The sequence below is a fragment of the Labeo rohita genome, chromosome 11, assembly GCF_022985175.1.
Source record: "Labeo rohita strain BAU-BD-2019 chromosome 11, IGBB_LRoh.1.0, whole genome shotgun sequence".
In the NCBI taxonomy this organism is placed as follows: Eukaryota; Metazoa; Chordata; class Actinopteri; order Cypriniformes; family Cyprinidae; genus Labeo; species Labeo rohita.
The window spans coordinates 19,273,181-19,299,358 of NC_066879.1; the positions used below are offsets into that span (position 1 = coordinate 19,273,181).

The window sequence follows — 26,178 nt, forward strand, 5'->3', positions numbered from 1 at the left end:
TTATTATATAGTTATTTCTTTATAATATAATATTATATAATTAATATACAAAATGTTTTAGCATCAAAATGTCAACGTGAAATAGAAACAAATAATTCACATAAATAATTAACATTTTCAACATTAAATAACACTTTTAATTGTTTGAAATAAGGTTCGATCCTCCTTTCTCATTTTATCCATGTCGCACTTTAAAAACAAAGAAATAAAAAGATGTTTGACGTACCACGTGATAGTGAGTCTTTTATTATGAACGGTTGAACTTCCGGTGATGTAAGACGCGCAAGTGTTTAGATGTCTCGTGTTTTCACATTTCTTCTGTCTTTGCAAATTCATTTTTCCTTCGTTTTCTGGTCATCGACTACAAGAGCGTCTGCTTTCAGCAGCAGTGACGGATGTTTTGGCGCTGCTGAACGCGTCATGTGACGGCGGTGAGTGACTCAATACCATCATGTGCAGTAACTGTTGCTGACATGACATCCTGCAGCCAAATGAATGAAAATATATACATACAAGAACCTCTTCTGCTGACTTGTATTAGAGCTGACACCTTTGAAGGCTTCTTGGTTATGTCGTATTCGACCTGAATGATTTTCAGGGACGGTTCACCCAAATATTGAATTATGACGTAATTTACTTACGTAATGTCGTTCTGTCAGTCTTACAAAAACATGCCATGAAAGTTTCCATATCACATATCGCTATAAGTCTTTTAAACTCTCATAAAAGATTTGTGTGGTCAACATTAGAAAAACATCATTGATTAATTCCTGTTTCTTGTACTCAAGGTGTGCAGAGACTGTCAAGAAAAGGCATCCTGACCTATTTTGTGCATGCAGAAGTGGCCCCATGGGTGTCCTGCGGCTGCTGTCGGTCACCATGGGACGGATCAGCACTTTTAGGTCCTATCAGATCATGTTGCTCTTTGCTGCCGCTCTGGCGGTGGTGGCTTTCTACTACTTCGGGTCCGAAAATCAGAACTTCTCCAGCACCACAAAACGGATCAAGGAAACACAAGCGAGCCACAATACCAACCGTGATGATGCAGATCTTTCTGTAGACATCCGGTCCGGGCATCCAGAAAACAGAATGGGAATTGGAGATGAGCTGGAGGGAAAGCCATCACGCTTTCATGCTCTCATGATGTTCACCAAGGTTGACAGGAGCTTGAGCTTGCAGGAGAAGTTTCAGGTGGCCATGCGCTCCATGGCCAAACACGGACGGTTTCTGGAGGACGAGATGCTGGTTCTCCATTACGTCTCTGATGCGGGGAGTCAGGAGCTCGGGAGGAAGATGCTTCCTGAACTTCTGCTCGATGCAACATTCAAGTACGAGGTATGTTCAAACCTCCTTGTTTTGCAGTACGTGCTGATGTTGGTTGTTGCAGCGTTGGCTACCTTTTAGTTTATCACGTTTTGATGTCTTTACAATAGATTATGATGAAATAATAATAATTTTTAGTTTATTGTTATAAATGTGTTTTTTTGGAATAGTAGTAGTGCTTACAATAATCATCTTCTGATGTTCTGATACATTTATATTTTTATTATATTAGATGGTATAAAACATGCATGGAACATAAGTTTTATTTGTTTTATTTGTTATTTATAAATAAAGCAAAGTAGATAAAAATTATAGTATTTTCAACAATATGCAAAATTATATATATATACTCAAAATAGATTAAAAAATACAGGGTACTGTATTATTTAATTTACCACTATACAGTATTAAATAAACATACTGTATATAATAATAATTGTAATAATGTAACTAATGCTAATTATATGACTGTTATTGTTATTTTTATTGTTATAATTACAATAGTTATTAAAAATGTTTTGTTGTTTCATTATTTTATATGAACGTACTTTAAATAATACATGCATATCTAAAAAATAAAAAAACTAATACAAAATTAATATGCATACTGTTGTTGTTGGTTTATTATTATTATTATTATTACTATTATTACAGTAGTCATTTCTGTATAATATAATATAATAACTTAATTTTTTAGTAATAAAAAAATTAATATTAATTTATGTATATTTTATATTTATATTTTTATTATTATTATTAAACTGGAACGTTTTGAGGGTTTTCTTGTTTAATGCATGAATGCATTAATATTATTACAGTAGTTATTTGTTTATAATCTAATCTAATATAACTCTTAATTTTTAATATAATAATTAAAAATAAGAACTTGTATTAATATCAATAGACTATTTATTATTATTAGTAGTAGTAATATTATTATTATTACAATTGCTTTTTATATTCTATTCTATTATAAAGAAATAACTACTGTAATAACATAATATAATATAATGCAACTTATTAGTAATGAAAGTTATTTTAATATTAAAACTATTTATTATTATAATTATTATTATTACAATTACTATTTATGACTTAGATTACATTATATTAATACAGTAGTTAGTTTAAAACTATTTAATTTTTAGTAATACAAATTATTTTAATATTAAAAATATTATTATTATTACAAGTGCTATTTATATAATATATTATTACAGTAGTTATTTCTTTATTATATAATATGTAATACCATATTTATTATATATTATATATACATTTCTTTATTATATAATATAATATCATATAATACAATATAATATAACTTAATTTTTCATTAATACAAATTATTTTAATATTAATAGACTATTCATTCTTATTATTACGTTATATTATACACAGTATAACTGCATCACAGTAGTTATTTCTATATAATATAATATAATACAACTTTTTAGTAATACGATTTATTTTAATATTAATATTTATTATTATTACAATAGCTATAATATATGTATTATATTTATTACAGTATTGTTTCGTTATAATAATATAATATAATATAACAATATAATATAGCTTAATTTTTTAGTAATACAAATTATGTTAATATTAATAGACTATTTATTATTATTATTAAAATTGCTGTATATTATATTATATTATATTATATTGAATTTAGCTTGAGTTGCCAACAAGATTTTTGGTTTTTTACCCTAAATTGGAGCCTTTTAAGGGTTTTCTTGTTTAATGCATGTAGGCATTTTCTACATTTTGTGAGCACAGCAGGTGGCAGTGCAGGAAAACTGAAATCAGACAGTTGCTTTGCACACATCATGCACAGGACCAGAGGTCACACAGCAGACGTTTCCTTTACATCAGCTCACACAATAACAACACACAGCTCTCATATAGCAACAATCCCTCAGGACCGCTCAAACATGCTCACACTCTCCAACACATTTTTTAGTTCATCAAAACAACTAGGCTCATTCTGTGAACACATAAACATTATGGCATCGAGATTACAGTAGGTCTTGATTTTTGTGGATAGAAACTTGAGATAAGCATAATTTTTAAATGTGATTTACGCTGTGCAATAACTGTTTACTTTTCACCAAATTTTGGAAATGTCTGTGATTATTATTCCCTGGTACAATAAATCACAGTTCTCTGAAGGCTTATATTGGCCGGTCACATGGGGGCAGTGTTACTCTATCTCTATGGCTTTTTGTGCTTCCTCTTTGAGCTTCAGGATCTTTGTCCTGATCCTGCTGTAGAGGATTTGTCTGTAGTATTATTAAGTAAACTTGGCCTAGTTTAGATAGCCAGGTAGTCAGGTTGACAGGTTTTGTTTCTTTATTTCATTTGATTGTTCATGTAAATGCAGTGCAGTGTCTCTGCTGTGCTTCGTGTATTGAGCAGACAGGAGTGTTTCCTGCCTAGCAACATCACTGTTGCCAGGCATTAGCGGAGGCTGATCCTCTGTCCTGGACGGGCGGATGGACAGTGGCTCAGTTTAGCAGAGATGCTGTGAGACGGAGGTTCAGATTACCTTCCTTTAATCCCGACTCTATTCAACACACACACACACAATATTAGATAATGAGTATTTGGCTTAATGCAACATCTGATAATCATCACTACCCATCCCAACATGTGCTGTAACCTTTTGATTAAAGCAGTTTTATGCGCACACACACACACACACACACACAGAGGTATTCCTATCATTATGGGGACATTTCATGGGGACATTTTTATACTGTACAACTGTATTTTCTATCCCCTTACCATAAAACTATCCTTCACACAAAGCTACAGGCATTATTAGATTTTCAAAACACTTTATTCTGTATGATTTATAAGCTTTTTTCCTCGTGTGGACCAACAAGTGTCCCCACAAGGACAACAAATTTTTTGGCATTATTACACTTGTGGGGACATTTGGTCCCCATAACATAGTGAATACCAGTACACACCCACAAAACAGCCGTCTGATGATTATTTTAGGTAGTTGTGGCACTTGTAGAAGACAGATGTATTACATTATAGTGTATATAAACACATGGAATATATGATATGCAATTAATTATTTTGTAGTGATAATAATAATAATATTAATAATAGTGTTGTAATTGTATTGTTGTTGTTGTTGTTGTTGTTGTTGTTGTTGTTGTTGTTGTTGTTGTTGTACTTCCAGTAAATGATCTCTGTAAATATTTAATATATCACTGTAGAGGTAATAATATTACTTTATAATGATTAATCACTAATCATTATTATATATAATATGTTAAAAATAATAAGTATTGTTATTTGATTCATAGTAGTACATGTATTATATTATATCAAAGCTATTGTATTATATGATATTACTTTATAAATACACAGTAAATGTATAATATAATATATCACTATAGTGGTAATAATAATTTAAAATTAATAAAATTAAAAAATTAAATATAAAATTAATTAATAAAATTAATAATTATTAAAAACTAATGATTTTTTAAAATAAAGTATGTTAAAAATATGTTTATTATATAAAATAATGTTATTAAAAACTAATGATTATTGTTATTTCAATTTGTAGTAGTACATATTATATTATATTATATTATCATTTATGTTATAAATGCATAGTCAATATATAATTTAAAACATCATTGTAGTGGTAATAATAATAGTTTTTAATAATTAAAAACAAGTGCTGTCGAACGATTAATTGCGATTAATCGCATCCAAAATAATAATATAATAATAAAATTAAATTAAATATATTTATATATAAAATTAATTATATGAATAAAAACATATACAAGTAAATACATGGAAAAAAAAATCTAAATATTGTATATGTGTGTGTTCATATATACATAATACTGTAAATATACACAGTACGCACAAAAATATTATATAAACAAAAACTTTTATTTTGTATGTGATAAATCACGATTAATCGTTAGAGAGCAGTATTAAAAATGAATGTTTTTTAGTAAAGTATGTTATAAATATAATGATTATTATATATTATTGTATATAATAATATGCAAGCAAAATTATGAGTATTGTTATTTTAATTCTTAGTAGTACTTATTATATTATATTATATTATTTTAAGCAAACAGTAAATATATAATATAATATAGCACTGACTGTAGTGGTAATAATAGTTACCTAACGATGTTTTCAATAATAAATTGTTATAAATATGAAAATTACTGTATGTAATAATAAGTTTTAAAAATAATGATGATTACTGTTATTTGGATTCATAACAGTACATATATTATATTAGATTATATTATTTGGTAGTGGTGGTGGAATAATTATTATTATAATTATTATTATTAGAATAATAGATCATTTATTTTATTCATAAGCATATAATTATTATCACTGTTATAATGATCATGTGTTTGGGTTTGCATGCGGTTTTTAGGGCAGACTGTCTTTGTCTGTGGGGTATAGACTGAACCCATCAGTATGTGGAAAGTTCCGCTATAACTGTGGGCTGACAGACTCCCACACAGTCTCATGACATGAGATGAGATGAAACCAGAATGAGCTCACAGACGTGTGCTCTCAGGAAAGAGATGACGGCTCCATCAGCTGCTGCTGGGGGTCATTATGGGTCATTTTTTGAGAAACTGAATGAAGCATGTGAAAGCCGATGATTTGATGACTCTCTGTGGGTTGTGGTTTGACTTTGCTGCCAGATAAAAGTAGATAATGGTCACCTATTGCATGTGATGTGACCATGCTAAACTGATCTAAAACAGCATGTTTCTTGGTTTTATGAAGTTTCCCGGACACGTTCCATAATATGGTATTCTATGAATTGTATTGAGGGATGTTAGTACCATTTGATACTGTTACTGTAACATGGCGCTTTTTAGTTCAGGTATGGCGATCATATTCTCAGTGACCATGTTGTTATAATTCCCTCACAGAACATTCATGCAAGCACCCAATCTCATATAGTGAAGTACGGTCTCACTTAATTATAGACCTTCACACCTCCAGAACTATTTGGAAAGTCAGAAGCATGTAAAATGACCATCCGGCTGTGCTCTGAGTCCCCGTGGGCATTAACTCTGTCAGAAGCCTTTAATTTAATATTGCACAGCACTTCATGTGCTCATAATAGAGATTACACTGAGCTCTGTATGCGGCTGTGCTCTTAAACTCAAGTGAATTCCTGGAAGAGTTAGCTGGTTTCTGCATTCAGTCCATCTATAAAATCAACCTAACGCTTAGTAGTTTCTGTTCCTCTTTATTAGTTCTTTTAAAGTGTATAGACAGTTTCTTTGGAACTCAAATGAGTGTTCTGTTCTCTTTGAAGTTCTTACGAGCAAAATGGAGTTTAGTTTCCTCTGTTATTTCTAACTGCTTTTGCATTATTTACCAGTGGCTTTAAAGCACTTTGCTTATAAAAAATTCTGGGTGATATCACAAATAAGCTGTGATGAAATATTCAATGGATTGCTCCCAAAACGTAATATATTTTTAGAGGAGATTTATTTATTTATTTATTTTAATGATTGACTTGTTTTGTTAAAGTACACTGTGTGCAGAATTATTAGGCATGTTGATATTCTGGTCATATTTTTTTCCAAACACATTTTACCAATTCCAAACCACATCAGTCTTAATAACTACTGTTAATTTTGTATTTAATCATTTATATGTGATATATAATTGTCCGTGAAGGCTGGAAGTGAAAAACTCCTTATATTCAGGTGTGCAGAATTATTAGGCGTGTTTTCTTTTACAGATAAAATGAGCCAAAAAAGAGATTTAACCTAGACCTAGACTGAAAAGTCCAAATTATTAAATGCCCATGAGAAGAATGCAATACTAATGCATTACAAGAATTTGCAAAGTTAAGGCTTGACCATTGGACAGCGAAATGCTTGTTGAGTCTGCATGGTCAGAAAAAACAGGTGGAGAAGAAAAGATGCATGTTAACTGCAAAAGAATTAGGAATTAAGGTGAAGAATTAGGTGTGACACCATCAGGAACCGTTTCCAGTTCTCCAGCGCCACCATTTTCCAGAACTGCAGCCTACCTGGAGTCTTCAGAAGTACAATGTGTCAGGTTCTCAGAGACTTTTCTTGGTAAAAAAAAATGCCCCTGACTTAATAAGAAGAACAAGCTGACGTGTTGTGAAATACATGAAGACAGTTTTTTTTTTTTTTTTTTTTTTTTTTTTTTAAATAGGCTTTATAGACAGATAAGTTGAGAGTGACTCTTGAAGGACAAGCATCACATTCTCTTGTACCTCTGATTCAAGAATTTATCTTCCAAAATCTGGCAGTAAGTTTTGGGAGTTCATTTTAGTCCATCTCTGCAAGTCAGACTTTTCAGGATAGGAGACTAAACATGAACTCCCAAAATGTACTGCCAGATTATTTATAGTTATTTTCAAAGCTTCAGTGTACTGTCATAGTAAAAGAACTTTATAAACAACAAATACGTTCTTGTTAAAAACTAATTAAAAATAATTTGCTTATAATTTCCACACAGAAAAGACTTGGTGTTGTTTCCAAACGAAAGGAAATCGGTATCAGAATCAGCTATTGGCCAATATGATCGGCATTTTGGATATTAGCAAAAATGCAATGTCGTGCATCACTATTTTTATACTTACAAAGGCTGTATTTATGTAATCAAAAATACAATAAAAACAGTAGTATTTTGATTTGTTTTCGGATAACTGTTTTCTATTTAAATATATTTTAAAATGTAATTTATTCCTCTGATAACAAAGCTGAATTACTAGTGCCCTATGAAATTCATTTTATTTTTTTCCAATCCATTTTTTATTTCTTCCAGTTTTAATACTTAAAAAAAAAAATCATCGAAAAGCATGTCCAAAACAGCAATTTATTAAGAGTTTAACACAAATAAAAAAAATCTAAGGCCCTATGAATTTTTTTTTTTCAAATTCAGTTTTATTATTATTATTTATTTATTTATTTATTTATTTTACAAAATTCTGTGTTTTCCATTCATTTTAAGATGGTTTAAAATGGTTTACTTAAATGTTAATCATCAAAACATCTGATTAATTTATTTTATAAAACAAAAAAATACATATTTATTTATTTCCAGAAATATGTGTATTTACACAACCAGTCAAAAGTTTTTGGACAGATTTATAATATTTTTTTTAAAGAAGTCTCTTCTGCTCACCAAGCCTGCATTTATTTAATCCAGTGTACACAACAAACAGTAAAATTTTGAAATATGTGTACTATTTAAAATAACAGTTTTCTATTTGAATGTATTTTAAAATGTAATTTATTCCTGTGATTTCAGAGTTGAATTTTTAGCACAACTAAACTTTGTTACAGTATCGACTGTTGAATCTGAGCTTGTGCTGAATTAATGCTTTTGTTTCACTAGAATGAAGTAGTTATTCTAATCCAATGGCGTATAAGAAACGTATATATTACCCCTGGAATCAAAACCTTAATGGGAAATCTGTGATGACTGAACACCCCCCTCCTCCCATGTCAGTCCTCTTTGTGCAGCCTAGTGTTAGATACACATTATCTGATTGCACAAGTCGAGTCGACGCCAAAAAATCGCATTGCAGAGCAGGATTAAGGGGCCGATTGCACTGCGGACAAACACAGGTATTGTGTGTTTTCAATAGAAGGAACAGTAAAAGACGACTGTCAAGGTTCAGTGAGCCAAACAGTGAACACCTGAGAATGAAATCTCAGTGCCAAAACCCCATCCAAGGGTAGAAATGCTGCTCACTCCTGTTCACCCATGCACAAATCTGCAAATATGAAGTGTCAGTGTCACTAGGGTCACTAAAATACCCTTGTTTAATACAGATATTGTCTCTTGTTTGTTCCAGGTGGTGTTTCATGAGGTAGATACCCTTACGGAGAAATTATTCCCTATTGTGGAGGCCATGCAGAAACACTTTAGTGCAGGGTCCGGCGCGTATTATAGCGACGCCATCTTCTTCCTGTCAGTGGCCATGCATCGCATCATGCCTGCAGGTGAGCTGTGTAACTTGGATGTTATTAATAGGTGCAAGAAAAGCATCTTTGACTTTTGGTTTGCTGTTTTTTTTGTGTTATGTTGGTGTCTGTGTTTATGTTGTATGGTGAAGCTGAAGACAAATTGTCTTTTGGTGGAGAATAAAAATGATTATACATTTATTATTTTTATTATTATTATTATTATTTTGTCCTGTTTCAAAACCTTGTAAAAACAGGGTAAATAAAACATAGAAAACTAAAATAAAAAGCAAAAATAATGCTCAAATGTTATTTAATAATAACATTTAATAATAATAATAATTATTATTATCATTGATGATGATGATGATGATGATAATAATAATTACTTATTTCTTTTTTATTTATATTTATTTTTATCATATTTATTTTTTATAAAATTATTATTATTGGTTGTTTTGTCTTGTTTCTTTTCTAAAACCTTGTAAAAACAGTTCATTAACTTTTTTTTTTTTTTAAAGCTGCAATTATATTCTTCTTTTTCTTCTTATTATTATTATTGAGAATTGTTATTATTATTATTATTATTGAGAAATGTTATTATTATTATTGTCTTGTCTCTTTTTTTAACTTTGTGGAAACAGGTTAAATAAAACATAAAAAAAAAAAAAACGCATATTCTTTAATAATAACATTTAATAATAATAATAATAATAATAATACAATTATTATTATTATTATTATTATTATTATTATTATTATTATTATTATTATTATTGATAATAGTAATTAAGTAGTATTTTTTTTTTATTATTAATATTATTATTGGTTGTTTTGTCCTGTCTTTTTTCTAAAACCTTTTAAAAAAAAGTTAATTAACATTTTAAAAAAAGGCTACAGTTATATTCTATTATTATTCAAATTATTATTATTATTTTATTATTTCATCTTGTTTCTTTTTCAAAACCTTGTAGAAACAGGTTAAATAAAACATCTTTAAAAATCTAAATAAAATAGAAAGCAAAAATTATAGTCATATATTCTTTAATAATAACATTTAATAATAATAAATCTTATTATTATTGGTGATGATTATGATAATATTTTTTATTGTTAATATTATTGATTGTTTTGTCTTGTCTCATTTGTAAAACCTTGTAAAACTGTTTTAATAAGACATTTGAAAACAAGCTAAAATTATATTCTGTTATTATTACTATTATTGAGAATTGTAGTTGTTATTGTTGTTATCATTATTATTGTTGTTGTTGTCTCTTTTTTAAAACCTTGCAAAAACAGGTTAAATAAAGCATTGAAAAACAATAAATAATTAAATTGAAATAGAATAGATAAAAAGCAAAAATTATACTAAAACATTCGTTATGAATAGTAATAAAAATAATAATAATAATAATTAGTAGTAGTAGTAGTAGTATAGTATATTTTTATTAGTTTTATTATTTTTTGTGTATAGTATCTCTTATTTGCATAGTATTCTACTCTTGCTCATTTGTAAGTGCTGTATTAAATTAAGTGTATTTTAAAATATTATAAAAATGTTATAGCACAGTATATAAGACTGTACTGTGGCCTACCAATGCAGCTTCTTTAAAAACATTATTTTTGCAGTATTGTTATGTGAAGCTAATGTCAAATAAAATACATCACATGAAGCACATTCACTTCATGTTTACAAGTTACAGTCTGTCTGTTTTTAAAGTCATAATTATTATCCTGACTAAATTAGGCCTGAACTACTTTTTCTTATTGTGACCCAAGTTTTCCATTTCAAAAGTGGCAGCTGCAGAACATTCGGTGTTCATGTAAACTTCCCCTTCACACTTCCTGCTGCACATTCGAACCGTATTTTCTAAAGGTCAGTACATTCGGCCATCCTGAAAGCGGCCCTCAATCAGTCAGGACGTGAATGGATTTGGACACGAGGCCGCTGATGGTGTCAGATGTGCCGACTCACTCACAGGTGCTGAACTGGCACATGGCACGGTGCTGGGCAGAGAGGAGGGGGGAGTGGGGCGGGATGGGGGGTCGATCGTCCTCTGTGACACTGCTGCTTCTCACACGCACAGCCATCGGCTACTCACTCACAGTAAAACAAATGGCTGTACAGGCATCGGTTGCTGTGCCAGCTGAATGCCCAGATGAGTTTACTGCTGAACTAAACGCAAATCCCCGGATTCCCCCGTCAGCGGAACAAATCAATGATGCCGTGACAGGGAAAAGACCTACGAGTGTTTGATAAAGCTTTTAGGCTTGTGGCTGTGACACAGAATACTGACAGTAATAATCTAAAGGAACAACATAAACAGACATTAGGATATGGAATATTTAAATCAGATAAATTCTGGAGATTTTCACATAATGACCATTAAAGAAGATATCTGACAGATTTTCTATATTGCGGTGCTCGTTTAGTGTCTCTTGTATCAGTCTTTTTTCTTTAGTGATAGTTAAATATTTTAAACTGTCCATTTAAGACAAAAGACAATGCGTCTTTATTGCATTTAATACAGTTTTTCTTTCATCAGTGTGATTTGAAAAACATCCAGAGAACATCTTGTGCTTCAGTGAAAGCTAGAAAATCTGACCTATTTACAAAGGAATTTAAATGCGTAATGTCATGAATTTGTTTATTTAATTAGTGACCTAGAAAAAGTGTGGAATAAAACTTTTTTTTTCTTTTCATTTTGTGTCAAAAATTGTTTTTGGTTAAAGAATTTGAATGCAAGTTATCTGTTGAGCATTATGCATTAAAAAAGATATTTAAAAAATCCATTCGTTTGGATTACATTGTTATTGTTGTTATTATTATCTTTTCTAAAACCTTGTAAAACAGTTAATACATTTTTTTTTAAAGCCACAATAATATTCTGTTATTATTATTATTATTATTATTATTATTGTGTCCTGTCTCTATTTTAAAACCTTGTAAAAACAGGTTAAATAAACCATAGAAAAATAATATGTAATAAAAATAAAATAAAATAAAATAAAAAGCAAAAATAATACTCAAAAGTAATAAAATAATACTAATATAATTTTTTAAATGTTTAATAATAAAACTATTTTTATGTGTCCTTGACACATAAAAACACACGGGCTTATGTGTGTAAGCCCGTTTTTGCCACTGAATAAAAAAACTGAATAAAAAATAAAAAGGTAATTTTGACTTTTTATCTTAAAATTTTTGATTTTTTTTCAAAATTGTAAAAAAAAAACAAAAAACAAAAATTCGCAATTGAGTTATAAGGTCAGAATTGCGTGCAACTTGCAAATTTATATCGTGCAATTCTGATTTTTTTTCAGAATTGCATGATATAAAATCAGGATTGCAAGTTATAAAGTCATAATAGCGGGATATAAACTTGGCAATTGCTAGAAATGAAGTCAGAATTCTGACTTTCTTTCTTCATAATTCTGACTTTTTTTTACCAAGATATAAGGTCGGAATAGTGGCATTTTTTTTCTCAGAATTGTGAGCTATTAACTCGCACTTGCTAGAAATCAGGAGTCACTCAGAATTGTAAGATTTTTCTCACAATTGCGCGTTTATATCTCAATTCTGACTTTTTTCTTGCAATTCTGGCTTATTTCTCAGAATTGTGAGATATAAATTCAGAATTGCGTGTTATAAAGTAAGAATTGTGAGACAGAAACTGGCAATTCTGACTTTTTCTCAGAATTGTGTGATATAAGCTTACAATTGTGAGTTATAAAGTCAAAATAGCTGGATATAAACTCACAATTGCCAGAAATAAAGTCAGAATTGCAAGATTTTCCTCGCAGTTGTGCATTTATGGCTCTCAATTCTGACTTTTTTCTTGCAGTTCTCTCTCTGACTCAGAATTGGAAGATATAAACTTGCACGATTGCAATTGCAATCTATAAAGTCAGAATAGCGGGATATAAACTCGCAGTTGCTAGATGTAAAGTCAGAATTGCAATATTTTTCTTATATTTTTCTTGCGTGTTTACATGGCACTTACATTTTCTCGCAATTCGGATTTTTTTTCTCGCACTTCTGACTTTTCGCACTTCTGACTTTTTTCTCAGAATTGTGAAATATAAACTCACAATTGCTAAAAAAAAATATAGTCAGAATTGCGATTGCATGTTTATAGCTCACAATTCTGACTTTTCTTTTCAGAATTGTGAGATATAAACTCACAATTGCAAAAAAAAGGTCAGAATTTCAAGATTTTACTGACAATTTTGAATTTTTTCTCTAAATTGTGAGATAAAAACTCACAAGTGCGTGTTATAAAGCCCAGTTCTGAGGAGAAACAATGCCTCTGTGTTCTCAGAATCGTGAGTTTATATCTCTTGCAATTCCGTGTTATAATTGCGAGATAGTTCTGAAAAAAGTCAGCGAGTTTACAGTTCTGACTTTATAACTTGCAAATGTGAGTTTATATCTCACAATTCTAAGAAAAAGGTGAGAACCGTGAGATGTAAACTTGCTATTATGAGAATTACAAGGTATTAAAATTAATGGACGGTGCTTTGCATAAGAATTATTTGTGACCCTGGACCACAAACCAGTCTTAAGTCGCTGAGGTATATTTGTATAGCGATAGCCAAAAATACACTGTGTGGGTCAAAATTATAGATTTTTCTTTTATGCCAAAATTTTTTAGGAAATTATGTAAAGATCATGTTCCATTAAGATATTTTGTAAATTTCCTACCGTAAATATATCAAAACTTAATTTTTGATTAGTAATATGCATTGCAAAGAACTTAATTTGGACAACTTTAAAGGCGATTTTCTCAATATTTTGTTTTTTTTGCACCCTCAGATTCCATATACTGAAATAGTTGTATCTTGGCCAAATATTGTTTTATCCTAACAAACCATACGTCGATGGAAAGCTTATTTATTCAGCTTTCAGATAATGTATAAAGCTCAATTTTGAAAAATTGACACTTATGACTGGTTTTGTGGTCCAGGGTCACATTTAATGTTAGCAGTTCTTAAATGGAAATCAAAAGCATTTGTGAAAAATATTAACTATAACATTATCATATAGCCTACAGTCTCTCCCCTGTTCACCTTATTGCTCTGGAATTGTTTTCTTTGGCAAGTGACCTTTAAAGACACTATGCATGAGTTCACTCACCTCAGTGAACACTGCACCAGAATGACCTTAAGATGTCGGATGGCACCTGTGGAGAACAAAGTCTAAAGTAGCGACAACAACATTGAGAATGAATGCACGTTCTGCGAACTGAGATTCACTGAAAACAGCCGCTTGCACTTTACTAAGGCCTGCAGGGATGTTCAGGTCGATTTGTTTGCAAATTTCTCTCTGGTGATTTAGTCAATTCTCACTGAAAAGAAATAATTCATATCTGAAATGAAATGCTTTAGAAGCTGAAGATTCAGAAATCAATAGCTTGCTGCTTAATAGTGTGTTTTTGTTGCTTTGGAAGTTGGTACCCTTTGAATGTGTTGTTTGTACTGTCTAAGTTTAATATGTGCACCTTATTTGGTCAGAAACTCCCTCCTGAGTTGTTCACTTTTACAGCTTGATTCAGTGGGTCACGTACAGCCTGTGGTTTCTCGATTGGGCCATTTATATCTGCAGGGGTGCTAAAGCACGCTGTCAAAAGTGACGTGTTCGTTTGTTTGTGTGAGAAAGACTAAGAAAGAGAGTTGAGAGTGTGGCCTGTGGGGAAAAAAAGAGTCATGGACTTTATTTTACAATTGAGTTGTTACACTTTTTGAATTTCTGTGTGTGAGAAACAATTTGCAGGTTGACAGGAAGTAGGTCGTCTCACTTTGTTCTCCCACAGGTCATTGAAATGCAAATGATCCAGGTGTGTCATATTGACTCTTTATGTTGACTCACAATGAATCCATTTCTTTTTTTTGTGAACTCTATAATCAATGCGTGTTCAGAAAGTTTAGACACTTATGTGCAGTTTGTCATTGCCGTCTCTTTACTTTTTTTTTGTTTCTGTGATCCAGTAAGGCATAAATGCTTTGTTCCAATCAGGAAAATTAACATCTAGCGTCTTGCAAACATTATCAAAAAATCATTTTATCGGTAATACTTTGATCTTCACAAAACTCTTGTGGTCAGTCATTTTTAAATATGTTTTTGAGTCTTTAAGGCTGTGTTTTTTTGATCAAAAACACAATAAAACACTAATATTGTGAAATAATTTTACAATTTAAAATAACTGCTTTTTATTTGAATATATTTTAAAATGTAATTTATTCCTGTGATGCAAAGCTGAATTTTCAGCATCATTGCTCCAACAGTGTCACATGATCCTTCAGAAATCATTTTTGTATTATTTTAATTTTGTGTTATTATTAATGTTGAAAACAGCTTTGCTGCTTAATATTTTTGTGGAAACTCTCATGATTTTTTTTCAGGATAGTTTGATAGCTAAATCTCAAAAGAACAGCACCTAATTGAAATAGAAATCTTTTGTGACATTATAAATGTCTTTAATGTCAGACACAAAACATTTAAACAGTTCTGTATGCTAATGTTAGCTACTGTAATAGCCAAAATAACAATGAACAGTATTTTTACATCATTTATTACTCTTGACTAATCTTAAATTCTACATATACTAAGTGATTTTTAACTTTAGATTAACGCTAAACATAAATAAATGAACAATAGTACAAGCAAAATAGTACAATAGTATATTTACGTAATTTTTAGATATTAAAATTTACCTAGATTAATAACGATAATAAAAACGATTGTGTGTTATTTACCTAATGCATTAACTAATGTATAACCTAATTATAAAGTGCTACCTTTTTGGTTATTTTACCTTAACACAATAAAATAATAGTTTACCAAAACTCCCTTGTGCATTTCAACTACTTATTTCACCCAAAAATTTAAATTACCCAATGATTTACTCACCCTCAAGCCATCCTAGGTATATATAAGCCATCCTTTCTTCTTTCAGACGAATACAATCAGAGTTATATTATAAAATGTCCTGGCTCTTTCGATCTTTATAATGGCAGTGAATGGGTGTTGAAAAATTGAAGCAAAATAAAGTGCATCCTTCCATCATAAAAAGTACTCCATACAGCTCTGGGGAGTTAATTAAAGCCTTCTGAAGTGAATTGATGCATTTGGACGTAGGATGTAGGTGTAGAATATGCTAGTCTCGCGAGAACCAAGTTTTGTTTACAGTCAAGGAAAACCAGTTTCCTCTCGTCTTATGTCGAAATCCTCTGACATTTTTCTTTACAAATCCTCGTTTTGTCCTTTGAATTTGTGAACGGTGTACGGCAGTTAGGGGAAGCTAGAGATAACTTTATAAAGTTGTAAATATGGATGTTTTTCTTACACAAATGCATCGTTTTACTTCAGAAGGCCTTTGTTAACCTCCTGGAGTTGTGTGGAGTACTTTTTATGATGGATGGATGTACTTTATTGGACTTCAAAATCTCAACACCCATTCACTGTCGTTTTAAAGCTAGAAAGTGCTAGGACATTTTTTTATATAACTCTGATTGTATTTGTCTGAAAGAAGAAAGTCATATACATCTAGGATGGCTTGAGGAGAGTAAATCATAGAAGTAATTTTGATTTTTGGGTGAACTGTCCCTTTAACAGCGATCTTTAATTCACTTTTAACCCACTGACTGGCTACTCAAACCCACCTCAAGGAATTTCATCCTGATTACTCTGATTTCTCCGTATGTCAGGAGGAGGTCTGTCTGCTTGCATGACTCTCTCCCCGTCTCTCCCGCCAGGCTTATTCCGGTCATCGACTCTTTACCAACAGGGCGCTCAATACCGGCCCGCTGAGAGGCTGAATAAGTGAGCCCTGAGGAGAAGTCTGACACCATCCATCTCACTTCAGAACGTGATCCCTGGAAGACCACTGGCCCACTGAGCAAAAATTAGGTTTTCTTTGGGTCTAAAAGAGCAAGATTAGGTGCTCAGTCTGTACTGATGTATTCTTTTGTTTTTTTGAAACATGAGTGGGGGAAAAAGAAGCACATGCCCAGTGATTTTTAAAAATAAATGCTCTAGTTTTATGTTCTGTCATATCGCTGTGAGGGATTTGGCTGTTCATTAAAGGAAGATTGCGCCTGGAGGTGGGCTGGTATATTAACTGCTTAGCCCAAGTGACAACAGGAGCTGTGAAAATAATTGGCCCTTGTTTTAAGTGGCTATGAATCTTCTTTTATTATGAAGCGGTGGCATGTGTTCGGCAGCTCGTGCGGGAACAGAAGCCTGTGTTGTAAGACTCAAGGGCGATGTGTTTGTCAACAAAGTCTGCTACTTTGAGGTATTTTAGCAGTTGTTTTTATTGTGTCTGCTGGTAAACAGATCAACTAGAACATCTAAAGGTAGATATTTAAATGTTTATTCCCAGTAATGTCTTTGAAGTCATTGATCTTTTGGAGGTTTCAACACATGCTATTAACCCAGACTGGCAATCAGTCACAAAACAGATCCACCAATCAGAACAGTTCTGCCTGTTTGTGAACTATAGCAATGATTGCTAGTACTGCCGCTGAAGAGCTTGAATATCTGAATTTAAAGTTAGTGATTGATTGTAACCGAGACTTGTCACAACACTTACATATTGTTGCTCTTTTGTTGGTTTGATTGCTTCTATTGTTGCTTTGGATAAAAGTATCTGCTAAATGACTTAAAGTCCCCATGAAATCTAAATGTAAGTTTTCGGGCTTTTAGAAAGAATATGTTCACCCTAAGGTTATCTGTAAGCTAGTGTGCTCCAAAACAATGACAGAATTCACATTTAGAAGATATAAGCATTTAAAACGTACAGTCTCTAACTTCCACCAATATGAATTAATGATGACATCACCCTGCACTTCAGTTTCTTATCAAACTTTCTGTCCAATCAAATGCTTCTTAGAATCCGAAATGTCCCACCCCCTACACTATAAATAGACGCTGAAGCTGTGGCTGAAATCGGTCACTTGTTCACAGAATTTGTATTTTCTGTATGGTGAAAGGAACGTAGTGCACTATATAGTGGATAGGGAACGATTCAGACAGTGTAAATATGCTTTCTTTTGGGGTGAATGAAGTCTGCTCTGGTCCAGAGACATGATAGCATGGAGCGGATCAAATTCGCAGACCATAAAACATATCAAACCCATTTGAATTTTTATTTTATAGCGATATAGGTGAGACTGTGAAAGGAACGTAGTGCACTATATAGTGGATAGGGAACGATTCAGACAGTGTAAATATGCTTTCTTTTGGGGTGAATGAAGTCTGCTCTGGTCCAGAGACATGAAAGGATCAAATTCGCAGACCATAAAACATATCAAACCCATTTGAATTTTTATTTTATAGCGATATAGGTGAGATTGTGGCTGTCATACATTGTCAAATGCGGCTTTGCCGAGCTCAATGGCTCTGGCCTAATTTGTGATATAACGCTATTAGATATTTAAAAAAAGCCCGGTCTTGATGTAAGTTGAAATTACATCAGCACATAGAATAACGCTGTGTAATATTGTGTTTGGTTAGGACAGAGTTTGATTATATACACTGCAAAAAAGGCTTATCTTAAGATTTTTGTCTTGTTTCTAGTAAAAAATCTACAAATTCTTAAATCAAGATGCATTTACTAGATAAGCAAAATGACATAAGATATTTTGTCTTGTTTCCAAGGGGGGGAAAAAAACTAAATTAAGTGCATTTTGCATAAAAGAAGTAAAATTATCTGCCAGTTGGGTAACTAAAATGTGACCCTGGACCACAAAATCAGGCATAAGTTGCACAGGTATATTTGTAGCAACAGCCAACAATGCATTGTATGGGTCAAAATTATCGATTTTTTTTTTATTTTTTATGCCAAAAATCATTAGGATATTAAAGATCATGTTCCATGAAGATATTTTGTAAATTTCCTACCGTAAATATATCAGAACATTATTTTTGATTAGTAATATGCATTGCTAATAACTTCATTTGGACAACTTTTTGGTGCTTTTCTCAATATTTAGATTTTTTTGCACCCTCACATTTCAGATTTTCAAATAGTTGTATCTCGACCAAATATTGTCCTTATTTATTCAGCTTCAGATGGTGTATAAATCTCAATTTCAAAAACATTTACTGGTTTTTTGGTCCAGGGTCACAAATATTCTTAAAACAAGATTATTTTTCTTATCCCACTGGCAAATTATTTTCCTTGTTTTGAGCAAAATGCTCTTAATTTTAGATTTTAAATATCTTGCATATTTTTGCTTATATAGTAAATGCATCCTAATTTAAGAATTTTTTGATAATTTGACTAGAAACATGACAAAAGCAAAATAAGCGTTTTTTGCAGTGTATATAGTTCTAGTATAATAGTATAAGTAACAGACCTAAAAAGATAGTATTTTCTACTTTCTTTGTCCGTGTGTTTGATGGAAAATACGGGAGAGGCTAAAAATATTAAAACAAACTAGGTAATTTGTAGAACCACCTCAGATACTGTTTTATCAATATTCAGGCTCAAAGGGTGTTTGAACAACTAGTGAATTCTATTATATGCTATGAAAGGACAAAGCAGATCTTTGATATGCTTAAAAAGAAACATCTGTGATATCTAAGGCAGTCAGGCAGTTTTGTGTGACTCATTTTCCATTTTACTTATCTAGAATTGAGTCATTATACCAAGAAGTTACTGTTAAGAGTTTTAAAAACACATCTATCTAGACATTTCATCATTTTGAAACTTTGCACAATACCATTTTTACAGTAGTCAGTGATTCTATAGTCAATCATGTGACTCCATGTATCTGCATGACTTTCCACATGATTATGAAAATGTTCCAGGACAAAGGTTTCTATTTCTATAGGGTGTGATCTTTCATATCACCCCATTGCATTTACTCTTTTACCACTTGAGATATTTTTTCTTGTTGATGGAGAATGTGCAGATAAGAGCAGGTTTTAAACTCATAATGAGGTTGACCTATATCAGCCTATATTACTTGCTGTTGTTTTCACTCGGGATGGCAACAAAGCCATAATCCACAGAACAGATGGAATTCCACCTGCTCCATACTTTTAGATTAAGTAGATTACTTGGATTACTTTGTATTGTTTTTCACCTCAATAGGGATCCAAATTGTGAATGCACAGTACATTTGCCGGAGGGTTATATTTACAAGTAACAGAGAAACTGAAAAAAGTCAGATATTTCCCAAGATGCTGTTAAAAGCTAGTACAAAACTCTTACATCTGTAAAACACAGGCACTCTTTTAAAAGTATGTCAAGCTTTGGCACACCCCCGAGTCATTTTAGATGACCAGGCTATTTTTGTGCATGTTCAGTTGTACCTGCAAATGTGCTAGGAATGTCCTAGATGTGTATGTACTCAGCTAAAACTAGAAAATGTGTTTATAAGGCTCTACAGGCATGTCTCCAGTGCCCTGGGCCATGATGGAGCTGGTGAACTTCATGTGGACCCGTTTCTTGAAAGTCTTTATCGCTTTAGGCTGCTGAGGCCCAATGAGTTGAATTAGTGCAGTGGTTAATGCTTCAAAGGAGCATTTTAACCTGCTTGCTGACATGCCCTCCGGTGCACACCAAGCTTCTGTGGCTCATCCTGCCCAAAGCGTTTGTTCCTTTTGATCTGGTGTACTGTGACGCATGAGTTTTATTTTGGGAGGTTTGAAGCAACTCTGTTTTGGATGGTAAAAATCGTCCTTATTCAAAACTGGGGAGACGAAGTTGGTCTTTGGGATTTGATCATTTCAGAGCTGTTTTATTTTCAGAAGTTTCACCACCAATAAACTAAATCATAAATTACAAACTGCATACAACTACAAACACTTAAATTAGACTCAATGAAGTTTACATACTGATAAAGTTATAATACTAACTTTATATAATTATAATATAGCTGCAAGCAGCCATTATTTTTTAGGGTTACATAAAAAAAGCACATAGAAGGATTTAGCAAGCCCGTAACCACCTAAATCAATGATTTAAAAAAGTATTTTTGGCAAATCCAGATAATTTACCATAGAAATATAATTTTTTTGTTAATGTTTATGACTGTTATAGTGCCAGCTGTGGTCCGATCTCCTTAAAACCGTGCATGCTTGTTTAGAATCACCTGTTGCATGTGCTCTTAAGGTTTCGTGAAGTTTTGAGTTTTCCTTTAGGTTTTTTAGGATTTGGGGTGAATTTGGACAGGCCCCTTTTCTAAACGACCCCTTTATAGCTTCCCAAAGGGTCAATTTAAAAAGTTTTTTTTTTTTATTAATTATTGACCTAGAGTGTTCAGAGAATTGTACTGCTGTGTTTTTTCCCAGAGTGAGCGAAAAGCCATCTTCTCAATTATTTAACAAACAGCAGTGACAGTAGTGGTTCTAAAGGCAAAGTTGTCTGGAATGAGGAATTCTATTGTATGATACGAATATCGCAAAAAAACGTGCAATGTACAATCATTTTAAAATGCAATATCAATACCTTGGCTAAAGCCAATGGCAGGCATGTTTTTTGAGATACACAAATGTCTTTATAGATACTTGTGGGACTTTGGAACAAGACCATACACACCGATTTTCATGTTGATGGCCAAGCTCCGAAATTTTTTTTCCCGTGACCTCACATTGAGCTCTTATACAAGTATCTATAAGGAAGTGTTCCAAAATTTGCTGGTGATATCTCATTTTGTCAGGAGTTTTGCTAAAATTGGCCCTACCCCTTTTGAACGTTTTGGCGTCACTTTGCGACGGTGAGTCGAAGTTCAACTTTTTTTTTGATAAATATTGATATTCACTCTCTAGAGAATCTTTTTGCACTGGTTTGGTTTCAATTAAGGTAAAAACCTTGGACTAGTTCGCAAAAGTAGGTTTTTCAAAAAATCCAAAATACACAAATATCGTCACGCTTATGTTCAAAGGCGTTTGTTTTGTTTTTTGGCGTGAGCCAAGGATTCCAACGACATAAGACTTGAACCTGCGACTGATGGCATAGGAATTATGAGTGATTTCAGTCTTTTGTTCGCTGTAGCGCCCCCGTCAGGCCGACTGGGGCAGGCCTCAGTGACATTGTAGGCAGTGTGAGTACTACCATCCCTTCAAGTTTCAAGTCTCTACATCGTACGGTTTGATCTGCGCAATCAGTTTTATGTGGAGGCCGCTGATCCTTGGCCATTCTAACAATTACAATAGGGTTCCTACATTTGGAGTTTTCCTTTAGGCTTTATAGGATTTCGGTTAAATTGGGACAGGCCCCTTTTCTAAACCACCCTGTTATAACCCTGTTGTTTTGCAGTGGTTTGGTTCCAATCGGGCAAAAATCCTAGGACTAGTTCGAAAAGTAGGTTTTTCAAAAAAAAATCCAAAATACCCAAATATTTTGCCCAGCCCAGGATCAAATGCATTTTGTCAGTTGTGAGCCAAGGATTCCAACAACGTAAAACATTTTACCCTGCGACTGCCGGTTTAGGAGTTATGAGCGATTGCGGACTTTTGTTCGCTGTAGCGCCCGTCAGGCTGATTGGGGCGAGCCTTCGTCACCTTGTAGACGTATGAGTACTACCATCCCTCCAAGTTTCAAGTCTCTACATCTTACGGTTTGGTCTGCACAATCAATTTTAACGTGGAGATCGTTGATCCGTGACCATTCTAGCAATTACAATAGGGTTTCAGCACTATGTGCATGTACCCCTAATTACTACTCCAATTCTGCATTTATCAAAAAACAGTAAAAACAACTGTATTGATAATTAATTTCTTTTTTTCTTAAACATTTTTTCAGGATTCCTTGATAGAGAGTTCAAAAGAACAGCATTTATTAACATTATAAATGTCTTCACTGTCATTTTTGAAAAAGTACGGAGCTATTATCCATTTGCAGCTGCTTGTTACAGTTTATTAAACTGGGATGGGATAAATTAAACATTATAAAAAAGTTTTGTTTTTGATCTTTCCATACACTGTAGATGTGCTTTCTCTTTTATACAAATTCAGCACTTGTCCTCCTTTTATCATTGCTCATGAAGTGTTTTGTAGTCAGCCTGTGTGTTTGGAGCGGAGCGCTGCGATCGTTCATATTGATTTGTCCAGTTTCCGGTGCTTGTTTGGAGAGACGTCGGTGTGAAATGCCTGACCGACTAAACAGCTCCGGCCGGCTGCTCTCTTTTCATTGTTCTAATTACAACAAGCATAGTTTGGGCCCCCTATGTTTTGCTTTCCGAATGTGTGTCATTGTGTGCGCGGCCTCTGCTCCACAATGGTGCGTCCACAATGTTGTCTTGAGGGCTTTGTTGTCCAGTGAGCTCACACGAAGGCCGTGAGGCCATCCGATGTGAGAAAACCCCTCCGGATGATGATGTTCCATCATTTGTTAATTCAACCGAGTTGCGGGTTTTCTGCATTAGTGCACATGAAGAAACAATATCTGATTTATTGCATGTAACACTGCTCACAACCTGTTGAATGTGATTATTTAGTGTACAGATTTGCTTTACCTCCTCATTCTTTTGCCTCCTAGAACTGAAGCGCATTGTTCAGCTGGACCTGGACCTCAAATTCAGAAGCAACATCAGAGACCTCTTCCAAGAGTTTAACCATTTCCCATCGGAGGCCGTCATTGGAATTGCACGTGAAATGCAGCCCGTTTACAGGTATCTTGACAGGCTCTGTGTATAGTAATGCAATTGCATTCACCATTCTCACATTTCTAAACTTCAAATGCACTGATAAATCACCAAAAATTATGAAAGAAGCGCTACACAATATATCTGTACCATATCGGTTATCCACTTATTTATTGAGTTTTTAAGCATTGTCAAGTGTTATTTTTGCCACTTTATAGGCCTTGAACGGTTAAATACACACACTCATATGTGTTAAAATGTCCATCTTTGCAAGTATCCTTTTAAACACAGTAATTTAGGTCTTAAGTGAAAGCAAACAACTGAGGAAAAAAAACGTGTGCAACAGTATATTGGATCCGGATAGCTCTTAAAGTGACAGCTGTCTAATATTCCTGCTGTCTGTCATTAATGTTAATCAAACAACAAAAGAGAGAAAATCTTAACTTTAATAAGAAGAAATATATATTTAATTTACAGAGTTTATACTGATTACTTCATACAGTGTCTGTAGAATTTCTTATTTATTTGTTCTACTGTAGTTTTTTTTTTTTCTTATTGCTTGTAATTAGTTTCTTATTTATATTTAATCACTGACTTCAGTGAGCTTGATTTTTATTTATTTATTTATTTATTTATTTTTATTTAGGCTAGTATTAGTTTTTTGTGCTATTGTCACTATTGACAAAATTATGATATTTCTATGGTATCAACTTTTTTTATATCGTAATGACCTGATTCAAAGCAAATATAACGTGATGTAAGATTTTGGTCATATCACACACCTCTACTGTACATCATAATGTTAATTTAGTGTTTAATGTTTTATTAGATAGAATTTTAAAATAGAAAATATAATTTTAGTACATTTATTAAAAAATAAAATCTATTTAGTTTGATTATCAGCTTTAACTTTAATTATTTTAATGTACGATAGATTCCAGTGTTGTTTTAGTATTATTTGTAGTCTGTTAGAGTATTTAATAATTTTAAATTTGAGTTTTCAATGTTTTCAGTTTTATTTGTAGTTTTAGTCATTTTATATGCTTTTGTCATTTTTGTTAGATAGCTTTTACAATTTTTTTTAGCATTTTGTTTTTTTAATAACTTAAAAGTTCATTAAAAAGTACATTATAATGTTTATTTTAGTGTTTAATGTTTTATTAGATAGTATTTTAAAACACAAAATATAGTTTTAGTACATTAAAACATTTAAATGTATTTAGTTTGATTATCAGCTTTAACTTGAAAATAATTTTAATATATACGATAGATTTCAGTGTTATTTCAGTTATAGTATTTATTTATTTTTTATTTATTTAAGTTTTTAATGTTTTCAAAGTCCTTTATATTAGACCGCTTTTCAAATGTTTTTTTTTTTTTTTTTTTTTTTTTTTTTTTTTAGCTTTTTTTTGGTTTGTTTATTATATGATTTTTTTCATTTAATATACCAAAACAGTTTGTAATAATTTCAGTTAATAATAACATGACTGGTACATTACTAATGTTTTGTGTTTTACATGGTAATACCATGATAATTTGGATGTTTACCATGGTAGTACAGTAGTACTTCCTTAAAAGATTATGTAAATATGATGGTACATGATCATTTATCACCAAAATGTTTTGTGTCTTTTAAGTACTAGTATGCTCCGTACCATATATCAAACCTGAAAAAGAAATAGAGGTGCACTTTGATTTGCTTCTAAGTTTAGAAAAAGTTAACATTGGCCGCTCTAGCAAGGTCCTACTGTACAATTTGATGAAAACAGCTTTTCCAAAGCCTGAAAGAGACTTCGGACAACCTGTTCTCTGAACAGAATGTTGAAATGGTCAGTGCTGTCTGTCTTGTGGCCTGGTAAAGCTGGCCATGAAAGTGGGACGCCTTTGGAAGCGAATAGAGGTGGAAGCCTTTTCACAGTGTTCTCCAAGAGCCATCATGTGACTAAAGCTTTCAGGAAGCCGTTTCTAATAGCTCCAGTGTTTAGCAGCCGAAACATGAGGAGGAAGCTCAGATTGGTGATAGGAATTCACAAAGGAGGGTGTTTTTTCTGAGTGCAATTTCTCTGTGTGAGAAAGGGAAAGACTGTAGGGGCCTGTGGCCTTAAAAAACCCCACAAGCTACATTGATGTTGTGTCTCCTTTGAAGCAAGGCAGTGTAGTTTAAACAGACTTTACTAGTTGATGCATCTTTCAGCTTCCTTATACAGGCACAAATGTGCTAAAACAGCTTTGATTACTAGGATCTTTAACCGAAACATTTCAAGACTCGCGC

The 26,178-nt window shown here is 32.3% G+C and overlaps 1 protein-coding gene across 1 annotated transcript in view; it reads left to right on the top strand.

The window, feature by feature from the left end:
- Nucleotides 1–267: 267 nt before the first annotated feature.
- xxylt1 (xyloside xylosyltransferase 1) overlaps nt 268–26,178 on the top strand; it is a 51,523-nt gene continuing 25,612 nt past the window's right edge. Inside the window, exons 1-4 of the mRNA XM_051122117.1 lie at nt 268–431; nt 789–1,335; nt 9,200–9,347; nt 23,801–23,933. Of these exons, the coding sequence (XP_050978074.1) occupies nt 850–1,335; nt 9,200–9,347; nt 23,801–23,933 (767 nt within the window). The 5' untranslated portion in view covers nt 268–431; nt 789–849. The remainder of the gene's footprint in view (nt 432–788; nt 1,336–9,199; nt 9,348–23,800; nt 23,934–26,178) is intronic.